At 39.5% G+C, this 19,860-nt stretch overlaps 1 protein-coding gene across 1 annotated transcript; it reads right to left on the bottom strand.

The window, feature by feature from the left end:
• Positions 1–5,380: 5,380 nt before the first annotated feature.
• LOC140850144 (olfactory receptor 4P4-like) lies at positions 5,381–6,301 on the bottom strand. The gene has a single exon (XM_073239918.1). The coding sequence runs from the start codon at positions 6,176–6,178 to the stop codon at positions 5,381–5,383; it is 798 nt and encodes a 265-aa protein (XP_073096019.1). The 5' UTR covers positions 6,179–6,301.
• Between the last annotated feature and the right edge of the window lie 13,559 nt (positions 6,302–19,860).

The following is a 19,860-nucleotide window of genomic DNA, read 5'->3' as shown; positions in this document are numbered from 1 at the left end:
ATTACTCTATGTCTTTTGATTGGTGCATTAAGTCCATTTACATTTAGTGTGACTAGTGAGAGATATGTACTTATTGCCATTTCAGGCTTTAGATTCGTGGTTACCAAAGGTTCAAGGTTAGCTTCTTTAGTATCTTACTGCCTAACTTAGCTCGCTTATTGAGCTGTTATATACACTCTCTGGAGATTCTTTTCTTCTCTCCCTTCTTATTCCTCCTCCTCCATTCTTCATATGTTGTGTGTTTTGTTCTGTGCTCTTTTTAGGGGTGCTCCCATCTAGAGCAGTCCCTGTAGGATGCCCTGTAGAGGTGGTTTGTGGGAAGCAAATTCCCTCAGCTTTTGCTTGTCTGGGAATTGTTTAATCCCACCATCATATTTAAATGATAGTCGTGCTGGATACAGTATCCTTGGTTCAAGGCCCTTCTGTTTCATTGCATTAAGTATATCATGCCATTCTCTTCTGGCCTGTAGGGTTTCTGTCGAGAAGTCTGATGTTAGCCTGATGGGTTTTCCTTTATAGGTGACCTTTTTCTCTGTAGCTGCCTTTAAAACTCTTTCCTTGTCCTTGATCCTTGCCATTTTAATTACTATGTGTCTTGGTGTTGTCCTCCTTGGATCCTTTGTGTTGGGAGTTCTGTGTATTTCCATGGTCTGTTCGATTATTTCCTCCCCCAGTTTGGGGAAGTTTTCAGCAATTATTTCTTCAAAGAGACTTCTATCCCTTTTCCTCTTTCTTCTTCTTCTGGTACCCCTATAATACGAATATTATTCCTTTTGGCTTGGTCACATAGTTCTCTTAGTGTTGTTTCATTCCTGGAGATCATTTTATCTCTCTCTATGTCAGCTTCTATACGTTCCTGTTCTCTGGCTTCTATTCCTTCAATGGCCTCTTGCATCTTATCCATTCTGCTTATAAATCCTTCCAGGGATTGTTTCACTTCTGTGATCTCCTTCCTGACCTCTTTGATCTCCTTCCAGACTTCATCCCACTGCTCTTGCATTTTTCTCTGCATCTCATCCCATTGCTCTTGCATTTTTCTCTGCATCTCTGTCAGCATGTTCATGATTTTTATTTTGAATTATTTTAAAGGAGGACTAGTTAGGTCTGTCTCCCTCTCAGATGTTGTCTCTGTGATCTTTGTCTGCCTGTAGTTTTGCCTTTTCATGGTGATAGAGATAGTTTGCAGAGCTGGTACAAGTGACCGTTGGAAGAGCTTCCCTTCTTGTTGGTTTGTGGCCTTTTCCTGGGAGAATAGCGACCTCTAGTGGCTTGTGCTGGGCAGCTGTGCGCAGACAGGGCTTCTGCTTCCTGCCCAGTTGCTTTGGGGTTTATCTCCGCTGTTGCTGTGGGCTTGGCCTGGCTGGGGCTGTTCCTCCAAAATGGTGGAGCCCCATTGGAGGGGGAGCGGCCAGGAGGCTATTTATCTCCGTAAGGGGTCTCTGTGCTCCCTGCTGCCCAGGGGGTTAGAGTGCCCAGAGATCCCCAGATTCCCTGCCTTTGGTCTAAGTGACCTGTCCTGCCCCTTTAAGACTTCCAAAAAGCACTCTCCAAACCAAAACAACAACAGCAACAATGAGAGAGGGAACAGAAAGAAAAAAAAGGGAAAATACACGCGATTTTTTTTTTTTTTTGGTCCTCAGGTTCCGGTCCCTGGCACCCGCTCACTGGTCCTGCTGCACTGTCTCCCTAGCACCAGGGTCCCTGTCCTTTCAAGGCTTCCAAAAAGCACCCACCCACCGGTCCCTCAGGGAAGGAACGTGAAATATTCTTTGTCCTCAGGCGCCGGTCCCAGGCACCCGCTCACCAGTCCCGCCGCCCTGCCTCCCCAGCACCGGGGTCCCTGTCCCTTTTAGGCTTCCAAAAAGCACTCGCCAAAAAAAAACAGCTCTGGTTTCTTTCCACCTGCCGGGAGCCGGGGGGAGGGGCGCTCGGGTCCCACCGGGCCGGGGCTTGTATCTTACCCCCTTTGCAAGGCGCTGGGTTCTTGCTGGTGTGGATGTGGTCTGGATGTTGTCCTGTGTCTTGTGGTCTCTATTTTAGGAAGATTTTTCTTTGTTATATTTTCATAGCTCTATGTGTTTTTGGGAGATTTCCACTGCTCTACTCACGCCGCCATCCTGGATCCGCCCTCTCTTGTTATTTTTAAAAGGTAATTGAATGATTTCCTTTGGAAAAAATGACAATTTCATAAATAGTTCATCCCAAGAAATATTTTTCAGAATATCTCACATATATGAGATATAACACTGATCCTTCACTGAAATGTACTGAAGTAATGAAAAGTTACTATATAAAATATTTGTTAAACTTGAAGAGGAAAATGCACATATAAAAGCAACATACTTACAAAAAAATTAATGCTATATACATATATGAAAACATTTTCTTTTGTTTGAAATTATTTACTATAGGGTGGTTGGATTTTTACTTACCAGGTGATTATTTCACTAGATAAATTTCTTTACCTTGGAACAAAATGTGACGTGCAGTGTTTTAAACTCAGTCAGAAAAAATGCTTAACGTTACTGCTGAAGATTAATGAAATTCAGTGTGCAGTCAGCCCAGATCAGTCCTGGTTCTACGACTTTTTATTCCTGTTTTCCTTGTAGAGAGAAGCATTCCTTCCTGGCTTTTGAAAGTGAAAGGAGGTAAAATCATCACTGGCATGTATGTTGAAAAGGCAGTTGTTTATTTTCTAAACAAAAAGTTTTATATCCACTGTGGTTTCAAGGGTGGAAATGTACAGATAAGTTTTCTGTTTAATTTCCAAACGGCATTTGAAGATTACCTGGGAGAGTAGAGCCCCAAACCCCCCTCTCACTTTTTCTATGGGAGGAAACATTTCCCAAAAGAGCAATTGGCCAGTGCACAGGAAATCCTCAGTGGTGGCAGACAGGATTCTGGTTTGTGGATCTCAGTCATCCTCTTTTCCCAGCTGCCTGGGTTCTTACTCATTGGTCTAGGCTTAAAGTGGCCATAGTGGTAGTGATGCAGGCTATTGCAAGAGCTGAACAATATGGAATTGCCCTCATGGAGGTTCATCTGCTTCTGCTACTACTGAAGACCAAATGTTTGCAGTTACTATGCTATGTAACAAACACCCCAAACCTGGTGGTATAAAACAACCAATTTACTATGCACATGGACTCTGTGGATCAGGAATTTGGACACAGTGAGGATGGCTTGTCTATGCTCTGTAATGTCCGAGTTCTCAGAAAACTCAGAGGCTGGAGATGCTCACTAGCTCGCAGCTGAAATCATCTGGGGCCATCTTGATTTATATGTCTTGCAGCTGATGCTGGCTGTGTGCTTGCCCCATTGAGATGCAGGCCATAAAATCTGGCCTCTACACATGGCCTCTCTGTGTGGAATAGTTTAGGCTTATTTTTCAATATGGAGGCTGGGTTCCAAGAACAAAGACCCCAGGAGAACAAGGTAAAAGTGCGTGTTTTTAATACCTGGCCTTAGAAGTCATACAAACTCACTCCTGCTCTTTATATTATTTCACGCAGTCACAAGTTCCACCAAGTTTAACGGGAGGAACCAGAGACTCCAGTAGTTTATAGGAGTAGTGTCAGTGCCATACTGTAAGAAGAGCAAGTGGAATGGGAAGTATTATTACGGCCATCTTTGGAAGCTACTCTCGTCAAGTCAACACTGAGTGCCCGACAGGTTCCATTCTTCAGAGGCAGTGCTCAGTACTGTGGTGGCAAGTCGATTACACTGAAAACCTCTCATCATGGAGGGAACAGAAATTGTCCTCTCAGAAATGGACACTTATTCTGGATATAGATTTGCCTTTCCTGCTCATAATGCCTGTATCATCAGCACAACCCATAATTTATGGAATGTCTCATGCACAATCAACTTATGTTACATGGCATTAATTCTGATCAAATAATTTATTTCACAGTAAAGGAAGCATGGTAATGGACATATACACAAGGAATTCACTGATCCTACCATGTACTCTGGTTTGGACTGAATGGTGAAAATTCACATGCTGAATCTCCAGCTCCAAGTAGTGCAGAATGTGACTGTGTTTAGTGGTAAGGCTTTTGGAGAGGCAATGACGTTACAATGAGACTGTTAGGGTGGGCCCTCATCCAATCTGATTGGTGTCTATATAAGAAGAGAAAATTTGGACCCACAGAAAATACACCAGGAATGTGTACACACAGAGAAAAGACCATTTGAGAATACAGTGAGAAAGCAACCCCCTATAAGCCCGTTGGAGAAACTGGAACTGCTGGCACTTTGATCTTGAACCTCCAGACCGCAGAACTGAGAGAAAATAAATTTCTGTTGTTAAAGCTGTAATTGTGAATGTTCGGTTCCTCTGCCTCCCAATTCAGCTAATATGAGGGACAGAGTGTTGAATAGAGAAAGAACTCTGTTCAAAAAGCCGGCAGTTTGGAAGGTGGGAGGATTAATTTCCTAAGGGATGATTTCAAACCCTTTTGTGCAAGGGAAAAGAGGAGTGAGTACAGGGGTGCAGGAGTGGACAGGTAACTGTGGAATCTGGACATGATGAGGGTCTGAGAAGGTGTGTGGAACTCTCCATCCTCTCCCATCCACACAGATCTGTTCACTAACTTCCGGCATTCTCTTGACAATTATTGTCTTATTTCTCAAGCTGTAAGTAAAATAATTAACAAGCCTATGTGCAGAGCTTCAGTTATTTTTGTAAATATACATGGGAGTATTGATTAAGCATTTACGGTAACTTATAGTTCCTCTCGTTGGTTTTTCTTTGGACTATTTCCATCTCTGAATCCAGGTACAAACTAGACAGTGGTGGCCTGTCCATCTGATTATCCTTATCTTGCTCCTGGTGGCCTGCAAGGGGCTAGAGACCAGCTTTTAACTCCTTCAGGCCCGGTTACAAAGCCACCGAGCCCATAGCATTTTGTTACTGTAGCCCTAGCAAACTAATTCATACCCCATTTCTCTCAAGTAACTGATTACATACAATGGAGGAATGGCTTATTGAACATTCAAAGTGCCAATTCAGAAACAACACCCTGCAAAGATGGAGTTCTATCTTTAAGGATGTATGGACCAGTATATTATGCTATATCATAGCCATAATATAAACACTTACAGAAATCAAAGGATATATATGCATGTACCTCCTTTTATTATTATACCAAAATTCATTCATAGAATTTTTGCTTAGTGTCCCAGTATTTTTCAGCTTATCCAGTTTATAGGAGTTACTTACAGTGGGTGTGCTTTCAACATGGAAAACAATGATGAGCTTCAGCCTGTATCTGCCCTTTACACCACTGTAGACTCTTCATATACCATTTCATAGTGACTCCTTCCAGGGCTCAGGGTTGAACCCTAAAGTGATATTCTGAAATGCTTTTTATATAAGTTACTTCCCTTCCAAAAACAACTGATGAGACATTTTCTTCATGCTTTTTTTCATCTCCATGTTCCTGGGTGTGTAGATCAGAGGGTTGAGCATGGGAGCAATGATGGTGTAGAAAAGAGCAAACACGTTGTCTTCTGGAAAAGTGGTGGCTGGTCTGATGTAAGTGAAGAGAACAGACAGAGAGAAGAGAACCACAACCGTGATGTGGGAGCTGTAGGTGGAAAGAGCTTTGGTGCGGCTCCCGGCAGGGTGGGATCTGATGGTGTACAGTATCAGAAAGTAAGACACCATCAGAACCACAAAAGTCACCAAAGAAATTAGACCTGAATTAACGATAACCGAGAGACCAATTCTGTATGTATCAGTGCAAGCCAATTTCAGTAAAGGATACACATCACAGAAATAGTGGTCTATCTCATTGTCGCCACAGAAGGGCAAAAAGATGGTGAGCAGAAACTGACTGGAGGAGTGTATGAGTCCTCCAGCACAACAGGCCAGGATCATTGTGTTGCACCGCTGCCTTCTCATGATGACCGTGTAGTGCAGGGGCTTGCAGATGGCCACGTAGCGGTCATAGGCCATCCGCGTGAGGATGAATATCTCAATGCCTCCAAGGAAGTTAAGAATAAAAAGCTGTGTCATGCAGTGATTATAAGAAATTGTCTTCCTTTCTGCCAATAGATCAATCATTAGTTTGGGTGTCACTGTTGACGTATAGCAAAGGTCAGAGATTGAGAGATAAGTAAGGAAGAAATACATGGGTTGCTCAATTAGATGACTGCATGTGATAGAAATCATTATGAGCAAGTTTCCTATCCATACAGCAATGTAGCAAAATAAAAATTAAGTAAAGCCGAGGATTTCAATGTTCTTGTTTTGAGATAGTCCCAAGAGAATAAACACAGTGACATTATTTCTATTTTCCACAGTCCAGTGCAGTGAAAATTATGGTCATCCCCTGAAAAGACATAATGCATAAGTCAAAGTCAGAAATGTCAATAGAGAATATTGATGACAACACTTCATATTATGAAGCTGTGTTTATGGGGTATGATCCTAGAAAATGAAAGTCTGATATTTAATACTTTTTTACTGATTAGTCTCATAATGGTTTTCATAAATTAGTCTTTCAGGATGTTGTGTTCAATCTTGACATTAAGAAAAATTGACATTAATAAAAATGATGTATTCAATCAACATTTAATAAATGTTTAAAAATTATCATTAGTTGCCAAATAGTTTCAAATTCTAAAGGAATAAACAACTAAGTCCTTGGAAAGGATATTTCTCTGGATACTTCCAAACTCAAATATGTTAAAGATGCAAGTATAAGGCATTAATGTTTTTGTTTAATAATATAGAGGCATATGTGAACTTATCAGTGGTCACCTGTAGAATATAAACTACCTCAAAATACTTTTAGAATGGTGTGGGAAATACAATTAAAGATTTATATAATGATATATATATGTATATTTACAAAATTGAAGATAAAAAAGAATCTCTGCAAAAGGCCCATACAATCGGTTTGAATATATTCTGATTGCTTATCTTTTCTTTAGTGATTTTTGGCACTAAAACACTGACATTTTATAGGAGTATGCTTATTTTTATAGGCACATCAGTAAGAATCATATACATAAATGAGCCACAGAATAATGGAATCATAAAAACAAAAAAATGAGCAGAAGGCACTTTTACTTTTATGATATTGCTCTTGACTCCATATATCATATTTTGTAAGTCTATTTCTTCACAGTAGCTTGAATTAGAGTATGAATTTCTGTTCTATATTTGTACAATGTATTCTTTTTGCCCAAACTCCTAAAGAATCTTGACACTGCATAATTCAGAGAAAAAAATTTTTTTGGCTTAATGGGAAAAGTTTTATGTGAAGAAAAACATTTGTGTGCCAGGTTCCAATTCTATTACACCAGTGTGTGCATTTGGGTATGAAACACTTTATTTATTTGAATTTAAATTATCCCATTTGTAAAATAAGGAAATCTGACTGAACCTGGTCACAAAATGGTTGAGAAACTCAAATCAATAAATGGCCACTGCTCTATTAATCATAGAAATATTATTTGCTGAGTTCATTATCTTAGATTATAGTTACCAAATCAGTAATCCACAGTTGTCAATAAAAATATAACCAATAATATTTTGGTATGGTGACAGGGAGTAGCTGCACTTACTGCAGTGATTATTTAGTAATGTATAAATTTATCCAGTCACTATGTTGTACATATGAAACCAATTTAATATTGTATATCAACTACATGCTAATAAAAAAAGAACAAGGGAAATTAAAGTTGTCAATAATAACGCCTAGTATTTATGACTCCCATACAGAAAATGAAATTTAATATTATAAAATTATTTTGCATGGGAAACTAATCTCAAGATTCACCAGCTGTGTCCTAGTTATAATAAAAGGGATTTTAATTTAAAAATATAGAAAATACATAGAATGAATAAGGGTAGTTTTAATTTCTTTGTCATTCAGCAATTTTATTAAACCAACAGAATATGATATGTGAAAACACAGGCAATTAAGTTGGGATTGAACATAGCTTCTGCTACCTTTGACTATCAGGCTAATGAAAAAATAGGAAAAATTGGTAACCACACAATCCAATTGTCTTTTCTATGAATTTTGACTCCCAAATGCCTCATCAATATTTAACATCTTTCATTAAAATTTGTGATCCTATCTTCTGCCCTATTCTTGTACCTACAATTTCTCATCAATCTTTAAATTCTTTCGTCTCTCTTTTTTACAGATTAAGTTAACTAGGTTGCCTTCCAAATACAAAATTCCTTCACAATGAAACTTTAAAACAATTTATTTCTATGGTACAGCTTTAAGATTTAGAATTAGCTTAGAGAGAAGCCATGGTAAAGTAAGGTTACTTGTCTGCACTTACGCCATTTAAAATTTTCCTCATCTATAAATAATTAAAGACAAAAAATAACATTTAAAATACTGATCTTGTCAGTTTTTAAAAGTAATTTCTTATTCATTTGAATGGACATAAACAAAACCATTCTTTTAATAATGTGCATAGAAATAAGCAACCACCTAAATAAATTATTTTCCCTCTCCCCTAAAACTACAAAAGAAAATTTTGGTTCATATATGTAATTATTCTTCTGAAGAAACTAAAAATTTGTTAGAATATCATTACTCAACTACAAGAACAATCAGTAGATCTAATAATTCTCAGCTTACAATTAGAGCATTCCCACATAACATTCTTCTGAATGCTGTATAGGCATAAACCTCTTTAATCCTCATGTTACTGAACCAAACAAACCTGGATCCACTCTCCTGGTGCATAAGAAAGCCAAGCACTTACACGGTGATATAGTGAAAGAAAGAGGGTGTTATTGCAGGGTGCCATGCACGACCAGGTAGGTCCCAAGCTCTCCATTGGCTACAAGCAAGGGTTTTAAAGGCAAAATTATGGGGAAGGGTTGCAGGGCATGTGATCAACTTGTGCCCATTTTTCTGATTGGTCAGTAGTATGATGGGATTGTTCCAGGAACCTTATCATTTATCAGTGTTTTGGCCCACCCAATCTGGGGTCTCCATGCCTGTTTGGCAGGAGGTGGCCCAATCTGGTGGGGATCTAAATTCTTGCAAAATATCTCAAGGCTATGTGAATCAAGAGTTTGTCTCTGGCCTTGAAGGGGAATTGAGAGTCCTCTGTCTGTTTAGTTTGCTCTACTTTGGTTTGCAAACTCCCATTTCCTTTCATTTCTAATTATTCATTTTAATTCCCACACTCTGGGTCATAATTGAGGGACTTGGGTTTCTCTTTATTAATGAGAAGTCTGAAGGGCTTCTTCAAGAGGGGGCTACCTGTGCAGTTACACTAATAATAACTCTGAGAAGTAAAACTAATAAAACTTATTTTGAAAAAGGGGAAATTGAGTCATAGAGAAATTAAATAACCCAAGATTATAAACTTAACAACTAGTAAAGTCAAGATCTAAAATAAAATTTATCTCACTTTGCAATACACTTAGGCAATACACTTACACACTTACCACAGTTCCTGATACATAGTGTACACTCAGTAAATATTTAGGACTATTTATACTTAAAAGAGGTTCTCAACTGCTCTTAATATTTCCATTTTTAATCTGTGCAAAGTAAACTCTATACATTCTTAATTTGCACAATCTTAAGTTCCTCAAGGAGAGAAAAGCAATCTGAAATTCTGCCTTGAAATAGTAAGAACTTCCTGCACAAATTTCATTTTGAATCCTAGTCACTACTCCCTGATCTGTGCAACTTTGGGCAAGTACTGTGTTTTTCTCAGATTATCAAGTTGCATTTCTTGAGTTCACTGATGATGAGTACATCTAACTAAAGGGTCTGAGTCATCCAGTATGTGGTAGGGGTTTCATCAGTTTACAATTATTTTATCTTTATCTCTTGTCAAAAACAGCCTACCATTTATTTAACCAATAATTAGTAGAAGTTTGCTGAGTAATTCAAAGAAGTAAATTCTTTAACATAATATATAACTTATTCAATAATTGTAATCATTACCACCACAATTTTTTCTAGCAAGAAGTGCAGGCAACAGAGTGCCTAGAGATAAGGTAAACAAAGAATCACATTCTGTGATACTTCCATTCAATTTTTAGTGACATGCTTAGGGTATTTGTTAATTATTGGAAAGATTTTTTGTTTTGTGGAGCAGCACAGGTACAGTGACTGTAGGAGTGTTTCCTGCAGGGGGCTCCTCTGAATTTGGGTTTTCTCATTTTCTTGGTAACCTGTGAATCACGTTTGTTCTTCATTAATACTTCATTAACTTTCAAGCAAAAGTTATAAAACTGTTTTCTTCCTATTTGAAATTTGCTATCCAGCTAAGCATGGAGTTCCCTTATCCATCTCTCTGTTCCATGAGGTTGTCGTATCACACCCTCAATGGGCAACTCCTTGAATTGATCACTGCCCTCATCTCAGAACACGTTAGTCTATAAAATTCAGAACACATGCCTGCATTTAACTTTAACTGGCAGTCAATCTGTTATCTATACAATGGAGGCAAAAATGCATTCAACAGATAATATACATTCAGGCAGGATAATGCAAAGAGAGGAGAAATAATTCACCGCACATTCTTCCACTTCAGATGCTGTGGATCCATTCCTATTTCTTCCTTTCAGGGTTTTCTCTCTTCCTTCGTTGAACTTTTCATCATTCACCTTTTGTTCAGAGTATTTCACTTCAGCTTTTTGAATTCACATCTCACTCAGCTTAGTTCATTAACCATTTATAGAAAAAAAACCCTTGGATTATTTTAGAGACAACTGACACTTGTCACTCAACCAAAGTTCACATAAGCAATGAGAGGTTTTAGGCTCTGAGTAACAGTTTGAAGACTTGCTGAATAATTTTAATAGCCAAATGAATTAAATCACAATCTATTTTTTCAGCACTGAAATTATTTCTAGACATGTGCACGCATGATTAACTAATACTCAATCGAGTACACACTCTGACACTGATTTCTTCTATTCTAGAGCATTGACTATTCCCTGCAAGTTGTTTGGACTTACCCTCCCAGATCATAAGCTCACTGGGTGGATTTCCCTTAGATCTAAGTTATCAGACCCATTATGGCTAGGATAGAATCCAGAATAATTTATAAATAGTATTTAACTTCCAATTAACTTTGTGTGTGTTTTAAAAATATCCATCATTAGACATTCCTCCTGGGCCCCCATAATTCCCCTGCACTTTACTCAAAGAGCTTTGTGATACCAAATAAATTCGTGGGGCTTTTGCTTTGCAGGCCTTATCCTGTCCATAATATCTATAAATTGAGTAGAAAAGGACAGTCCTGGCTCTAATGGTAGCTAACGTTCTTTATCTCTCCTCAAAAAGTTTTTTTGTTGTATTCTGAGAGAGAATTAGAATGAGTTCTAGTTTATTTCCAAGTATTAGGTATGGTTAATGAAAAATTATGTGAATAGATTTTAGTATAATTTTGTATAGATTTAGAAAATTTCCAAATAATAATTTGAAAAAGAAAAGCTTAGTTGAGTTTACTCACAAAATATATTTTGGATAGGTGGAATTTAGGCAGAATATGGGACCCTCTGAACGCTTATTAAACATGCTCCTGCTCAGCTGCCTATCTTACACGGCTAAACTTCAGTTTTAGGAATTGGGCAGAAATGATTAGGGATTATGTTTCTCTAAATACAGTGTCTTCTTCTCAGTGGATTCCTTTCTTAGAAGATGGTGAAGAAAGAAACGTCATCAGCACAGCATCATCCAGCAAAATGTATGGGAATAGTGTTATTTCTATTGTAAATGTTTACTGTCTTAAATAATATTCATTCCGGGAGCCAGGATGGCGGCGTGAGTAGAGCAGTGGAAATCTCCTCCCAAAAACACATAGAGCTATGAAAATATAACAAAGAAAAATCTTCCTAAAATAGAGACCACAGGACACAGGACAACATCCAGACCACATCCACACCTGCAAGGAACCAGCGCCTTGCAAAGGGGGTAAGATACAAGCCCCGGCCCGGTGGGACCCGAGCGCCCCTCCCCCCGGCTCCCGGCGGGTGGAGAGAAAACGGAGCGGTTTTTTTTTTTTTTTTTTGGCGAGCGCTTTTTGGAAGCCTTAGAGGGACGGGCCCCCGGTGCTAGGGAGGCAGGGCGGCGGGACTGGTGAGCGGGTGCCTGGGACCGGCACCTGAGGACAAAGAATATCCCGCGTTTTTCCCTGTGGGACCGGTGGGTGGGTGCCTGAGACCGGCACCTGAGGACGGAAGAAATCGCGTGTTTTTCCCCTTTTTTTCTCTCTTTTTGGCGAGTGCTTTTTGGAAGCCTTGAAGGGACAGGGACCCCGGTGCTAGGGAGGCAGGGCGGCGGGACTGGTGAGCGGGTGCCTGGGACCAGTGCCTGAGGACAAAGAATATCGAGCGTTGCTTCCCTGCGGGACCGGTGGGTGGGTGCTTTTTGGAAACCTTGAAAGAACAGGGACCCTGGTGTAGGGAGACAGGACAGCAGGACCAGTGAGCGGGTGCCTGGGACCGGCACCTGAGGAAAAAAAAAAAAAATCGCTTGTTTTTTCCTTTTTTTTTTCTTTCTTTCTGTTCCCTCTCTCATTGTTGCTGTTGTTGTTTTGGTTTGGAGAGTGCTTTTGTAAGTCTTACAGGGGCAAGACAGGTCACTTAGACCAGAGGCAGGGAATCTGGGGATCTCTGGGCACTCTAACCCCCTGGGCAGCAGGGAGCACAGAGGCCCCTTACGGAGATAAATAGCCTCCTGGCCGCTCCCCATCCAACAGGGATCCACCATTTTGGAGGAACAGCCCCAGCCAGGCCAAGCCCACAGCAACAGCGGAGATAAACCCCAAAGCAACTGGGCGGGAAGCAGAAGCCCTGTCTGCGCACAGCTGCCCAGCACAAGCAACTAGAGGTCGCTATTCTCCCAGGAAAAGGCTACAAACCAACAAGAAGGGAAGCTCTTCCAGTGGTCACTTGTACCAGCTCTGCAAACTATCTCTATCACCATGAAAAGGCAAAACTACAGGAAGACAAAGATCACAGAGACAACACCTGAGAAGGAGACAGACCTAAGTAGTCCTCCTGAAAAAGAATTCAAAATAAAAATCATGAACATGCTGACAGAGATGCAGAGAAAAATGCAAGAGCAATGGGATGAGATGCAGAGAAAAATGCAAGAGCAGTGGGATGAGCTGCAGAGAAAAATGCAAGAGCAGTGGGATGAAGTCCGGAAGGAGATCACAGATGTCAGGAAAGAGATCACAGAAGTGAAACAATCCCTGGAAGGATTTATAAGCAGAATGGATAAGATGCAAGAGTCCATTGAAGGAATAAAAGCCAGAGAACAGGAACGTATAGAAGCTGACATAGAGAGAAATAAAAGGATCTCCAGGAATGAAACAACACTAAGAGAAATATGTGACCAATACAAAAGGAAAAACATTCGTATTATAGGGATACCAGAAGAGGAAGAAAGAGGAAAAGGGATAGAAAGTGTCTTTGAAGAAATAATTGCTGAAAACTTCCCCAAACTGGGGGAGGAAATAATCGAACAGACCATGGAATTATACAGAACCCCCAACAGAAAGGATCCAAGGAGGACAACACCAAGACACATAATAATTAAAATGGCAAGGATCAAGGACAAGGAAAGAGTTTTAAAGGCAGCTAGAGAGAAAAAGGTCACCTATAAAGGAAAACCAATCAGGCTAACATCAGACTTCTCAACAGAAACCCTACAGGCCAGAAGAGAATGGCATGATATACTTAATGCAATGAAACAGAAGGGCCTTGAACCAAGGATACTGTATCCTGCACAACTATCATTTAAATATGATGGCGGGATCAAACAATTCCCAGACAAGCAAAAGCTGAGGGAATTTGCTTCCCACAAACCACCTCTACAGGGCATCCTACAGGGACTGCTCTAGATGGGAGCACACCTAAAAAGAGCACAGAACAAAACACACAACATATGAAGAATGGAGGAGGAGGAATAAGAAGGGAGAGAAGAAAAGAATCTCCAGAGAGTGTATATAACAGCTCAATAAGCGAGCTAAGTTAGGCAGTAAGATACTAAAGAAGCTAACCTTGAACCTTTGGTAACCACGAATCTAAAGCCTGAAATGGCAATAAGTACATATCTCTCACTAGTCACCCTAAATGTAAATGGACTTAATGCACCAATCAAAAGACATAGAGTAATAGAATGGATAAAAAAGCAAGACCCATCTATATGCTGCTTACAAGAAACTCACCTTAAACCCAAAGATAAGCATAGACTAAAAGTCAAGGGATGGAAAAACATATTTCAGGCAAACAACAGTGAGAAGAAAGCAGGGGTTGCAGTACTAATATCAGACAAAATAGACTTCAAAACAAAGAAAGTAACAAGAGATAAAGAAGGCCACTACATAATGATAAAGGGCTCAGTCGAACAAGAGGATATAACCATTCTAAATATATATGCACCCAATACAGGAGCACCAGCATATGTGAAGCAAATACTAACAGAACTAAAGAGGGAAATAGACTGCAATGCATTCATTGTAGGAGACTTCAACACACCACTCACCCCAAAGGATAGATCCACCGGGCAGAAAATAAGTAAAGACACACAGGCACTGAACAACACACTAGAACAGATGGACCTAATAGACATCTATAGAACTCTACATCCAAAAGCAACAGGATATACATTCTTCTCAAGTGCACATGGAACATTCTCCAGAATAGAACACATACTAGCTCACAAAAAGAGCCTCAGTAAATTCCAAAATATTGAAGTTCTACCAACCAATTTTTCAGACCACAAAGGTATGAAAGTAGAAATAAATTCTACAAAGAAAACAAAAAGGCTCACAAACACATGGAGGCTTAACAACATGCTACTAAATAATCAATGGATCAATGAACAAATCAAAGTAGAGATCAAGGAATATATAGAAACAAATGACAACAACAACACTAAGCCCCAACTTCTGTGGGATGCAGCGAAAGCAGTCTTAAGAGGAAAGTATATAGCAATCCAGGCACACTTGAAGAAGGAAGAACAATCCCAAATGAATAGTCTAACATCACAATTATTAAAACTGGAAAAAGAAGAACAAATGAGGCCTAAAGTCAGCAGAAGGAGGGACATAATAAAGATCAGAGAAGAAATAAACAAAATTGAGAAGAATAAAACAATAGCAAAAATCAACGAAACCAAGAGCTGGTTCTTTGAGAAAATAAACAAAATAGATAAGCCTCTAGCCCAACTTATTAAGAGAAAAAGAGAATCAACACAAATCAACATAATCAGAAATGTCAAAGGAAAAATCACGAAAGACTCCACAGAAATACAAAGAATTATTAAAGACTACTATGAAAACCTATATGCCAACAAGCTGGAAAACCTAGAAGAAATGGGCAACTTCCTAGAAAAATACAACCTCCCAAGACTGACCAAGGAAGAAACACAAAAGTTAAACAAACCAATTACAAGCAAAGAAATTGAAACAGTAATCAAAAAACTACCCAAGAACAAAACCCCGGGGCCGGACGGATTTACCTCGGAATTTTATCAGACACACAGAGAAGACATAATACCCATTCTCCTTAAAGTGTTCCACAAAATAGAAGAAGAGGGAATACTCCCAAACTCATTCTATGAAGCCAACATCACCCTAATACCAAAACCAGGAAAAGACCCCACCAAAAAAGAAAATTACAGACCAATATCCCTGATGAATGTAGATGCAAAAATACTCAATAAAATATTAGCAAACAGAATTCAACAGTATATCAAAAGGATCATACACCATGACCAAGTGGGGTTCATCCCAGGGATGCAAGGATGGTACAACATTCGAAAATCCATCAACATCATCCACCACATCAACAAAAAGAAAGACAAAAACCACATGATCATCTCCATAGATGCTGAAAAAGCATTTGACAAAATTCAACATCCATTCATGATAAAAACTCTCAGCAAAATGGGAATAGAGGGCAAGTACCTCAACATAATAAAGGCCATATATGATAAACCCACAGCCAGCATTATACTGAACAGCGAGAAGCTGAAAGCATTTCCACTGAGATCGGGAACCAGACAGGGATGCCCACTCTCCCCACTGTTATTTAACATAGTACTGGAGGTCCTAGCCACGGCAATCAGACAAAACAAAGAAATACAAGGAATCCAGATTGGTAAAGAAGAAGTTAAACTGTCACTATTTGCAGATGATATGATACTGTACATAAAAAACCCTAAAGACTCCACTCCAAAACTACTAGAACTGATATCGGAATACAGCAAAGTTGCAGGATACAAAATCAACACACAGAAATCTGTAGCTTTCCTATACACTAACAACGAATCAATAGAAAGAGAAATCAGGAAAACAATTCCATTCACCATTGCATCAAAAAGAATAAAATACCTAGGAATAAACCTAACCAAAGAAGTGAAAGACTTATACTCTGAAAACTACAAGTCACTCTTAAGAGAAATTAAAGGGGACACTAATAAATGGAAACTCATCCCATGCTCATGGCTAGGAAGAATTAATATCGTCAAAATGGCCATCCTGCCGAAAGCAATATACAAATTTGATGCAATCCCTCTCAAATTACCAGCAACATTCTTCAATGAATTGGAACAAATAATTCAAAAATTCATATGGAAACACCAAAGACCCCGAATAGCCAAAGCAATCCTGAAAAAGAAGAATAAAGTAGGGGGGATCTCACTCCCCAACTTCAAGCTCTACTACAAAGCCATAGTAATCAACACAATTTGATACTGGCACAAGAACAGAGCCACAGACCAGTGGAACAGATTAGAGACCCCAGAAATTAAACCAAACATATATGGTCAATTAATATTTGACAAAGGAGCCATGGACATACAATGGCAAAATGACAGTCTCTTCAACAGATGGTGCTGGCAAAACTGGACAGCTACATGTAGGAGAATGAAACTGGACCATTGTCTAACCCCATATACAAAGGTAAACTCAAAATGGATCAAAGACCTGAATGTAAGTCATGAAACCATTAAACTCTTGGAAAAAAACATAGGCAAAAACCTCTTAGACATAAACATGAGTGACCTCTTCTTGAACATATCTCCCCGGGCAAGGAAAACAACAGAAAAAATGAGCAAGTGGGACTACATTAAGCTGAAAAGCTTCTGTACAGCGAAAGACACCATCAATAGAACAAAAAGGAACCCTACAGTATGGGAGAATATATTTGAAAATGACAGATCTGATAAAGGCTTGACGTCCAGAATATATAAAGAGCTCACACGCCTCAACAAACAAAAAACAAATAACCCAATTAAAAAATGGGCAGAGGAACTGAACAGACAGTTCTCCAAAAAAGAAATACAGATGGCCAAGAGACTCATGAAAAGATGCTCCACATCGCTAATTATCAGAGAAATGCAAATTAAAACTACAATGAAGTATCACCTCACACCAGTAAGGATAGCTGCCATCCAAAAGACAAACAACAACAAATGTTGGCGAGGCTGTGGAGAAAGGGGAACCCTCCTACACTGATGGTGGGAATGTAAATTAGTTCAACCATTGTGGAAAGCAGTATGGAGGTGCATCAAAATGCTCAAAACAGACCTACCATTTGACCCAGGAATTCCACTCCTAGGAATTTACGCTAAGAATGCAGCAATCAAGTTTGAGAAAGACAGATGCACTCCTATGTTTATCGCAGCACTATTTACAATAGCCAAGAATTGGAAGCAACCTAAATGTCCATCTGTAGATGAATGGATAAAGAAGATGTGGTACATATACACAATGGAATACTACTCAGCCATAAGAAGTGGAAAAATCCAACCATTTGCAGCAACATGGATGGAGCTGGAGAGTATTATGCTCAGTGAAATATGCCAAGCGGAGAAAGAGATATACCAAATGATGTCACTCATCTGAGGAGTATAGGAACAAAGGAAAAACTGAAGGAACAAAACAGCAGTGGAATTACAGAACCCAAAAATGGACTAACAGGTACCAAAGGGAAAGGAACTGGGTGGATGGGTGGGCAGGGAGGGATAAGGGGGGGGAAGAAGAAGGGGGGTATTAAGATTAGCATGCATGGGGGGGAGGGAGCCAGGGGAGGGTGGGCTGCACAACACAGAGAGGACAAGTAGTGACTCTACAACATTTTGCTAAGCTGATGGACAGTAACGGTAATGTGGTTGTTAGGGGGGACCTGATATAGGGGAGAGTATAGTTAGCATAGTATTCTTCATGTAAGTGTAGATTAAAAATTAAAAAAAAAAAAAAGAAAGAAAGAAAGAAAGAAAAGGGGGGATTACTCCTTAACAGGATAAAACTATTGGTAAATCAAAGATCAACGCATGCTTTAAATATCCTTAATGTTGATCACTTAAAGGGTGTCAGATGATCAGCTATGGAGGTACTCTTTTCTGATAATATTCCTTTCTCTTAATTAAAAAAAAAAAAAAAAGCAGTTACTGTGTGCTGACCTCCAATGAGTTCTGCACAGTTATATAGAGGGCATGTCAAAGTGTGGGCAAAGGGTCTGTTTGTTTCTACGCAGAAGATCAAGGCCTAGCTTGGATACCCAGAAAATGAACTAAGATACGATATGAGGAGGAGCTTCCGGCATCAGCACACTCTGGAGGACTTGTGCCGGGGGATGATCATCAAAAAGCCTCCACAGGGATCCGGACGATGCTGCGGTTATGGCTGCATCCAGCCCACCGTCTCCTGGACTTGCCATAAGAAGGAGGAGGGAGATGTCTAGGCTGGCATGTGCATATAGTGAGACAACGAATTTGACCGGATCTGTACTGTTGGAACTCAACCAGGAGTTGGGAGGGGTGCAAGTTGTAGCACTCCAAAATCTCATGACTATAGACTATCTATGGTTAAAAGAACATATGGGATGTGAACAGATCCCAGAAATGGGCTGCTTTAATTTGTCTGATGGTTCAAGTACAGTTGTACAATATCCATCATATCATAGATAAATTTTCACAAATGCCTAGGGTGCCTAACTGGTTTTCTTGGCTTCACTGGAGATGGATGGTAATTATAGATTTGCTTTGTTTATGTCACCGTATTCCTATTATGTTAATATGTGTGTGCAAATTAGTTAGTAGTTTAAAACCTATACATACTTAAGGTACTATACTAGAAGATATGTCAAAGAAATAATCAATCCTCCCAAGTTTCCTTCATATGCTACATCTATAGCTTTTCTTCTTCCTTCCTAATTACAACCCTTAAATAGAATTCGTGCCTCATATCGAATTTACCGAGTATCATAATTCCTCCAGGTGGTAAAGATACCTCGAGACAAGTGCTGGGCATAGAAGCCACAGGGCATAAATCTGCAAAGAAGTAAAAAGCTAACCTTTGCAAAGAATATGGCTTCTCTCTCACTTACCAACTTTACATTTCCCTGTATGGCCCCGGAATTTGACTGGTTAGCCAGAGACGGGTAAGATTCCTCAAGGGAGGAACAACCTAAGACAGGCACAGTTGCAGGGGGGCCATCAGGTGAGAATTTGGGGATCAACAGAGGTGAGGCTCAGAACCTCACCCCCCCTGCTTTGAGAGAAATCTTCTGCATCCGTGGATGTCTTGCTGCCCTTGTCTAGCCTGGATTAATACTTAGTCCATAGGCACACACCTGATCATCTGATCATCTACATTTGCCTTCTTACAGCACTAAACTATGTTTTCTACCTTTATCTTGCATCTACCTACCACTTCAGCATTTTATTAAAAATAAAAATAATACTAATAATAGGAGAAATGTGGGATCAACATATAAATCAAGTACAAAAATCAAACGAATATTCATATTTGACCTGATTGTTTATAGGTCATATTGCATGATCAAAACTGAAAGTTTCTGTGATGACTGCCCTTGTACTGTTCACCATGTAAGAA

Source organism: Manis javanica, chromosome 6 (assembly GCF_040802235.1).
Source record: "Manis javanica isolate MJ-LG chromosome 6, MJ_LKY, whole genome shotgun sequence".
NCBI lineage: Eukaryota > Metazoa > Chordata > Mammalia > Pholidota > Manidae > Manis > Manis javanica.
Note: the sequence above shows the minus strand (reverse complement) of the source record. Positions and strands in the feature narration are given on the sequence as shown.

Excerpts from the sequence above, each read along its gene's own strand:
- LOC140850144 (XM_073239918.1), bottom strand. The coding sequence starts at position 6,178 with ATGATTTCTATCACATGCAGTCATCTAATTGAGCAACCCATGTATTTC.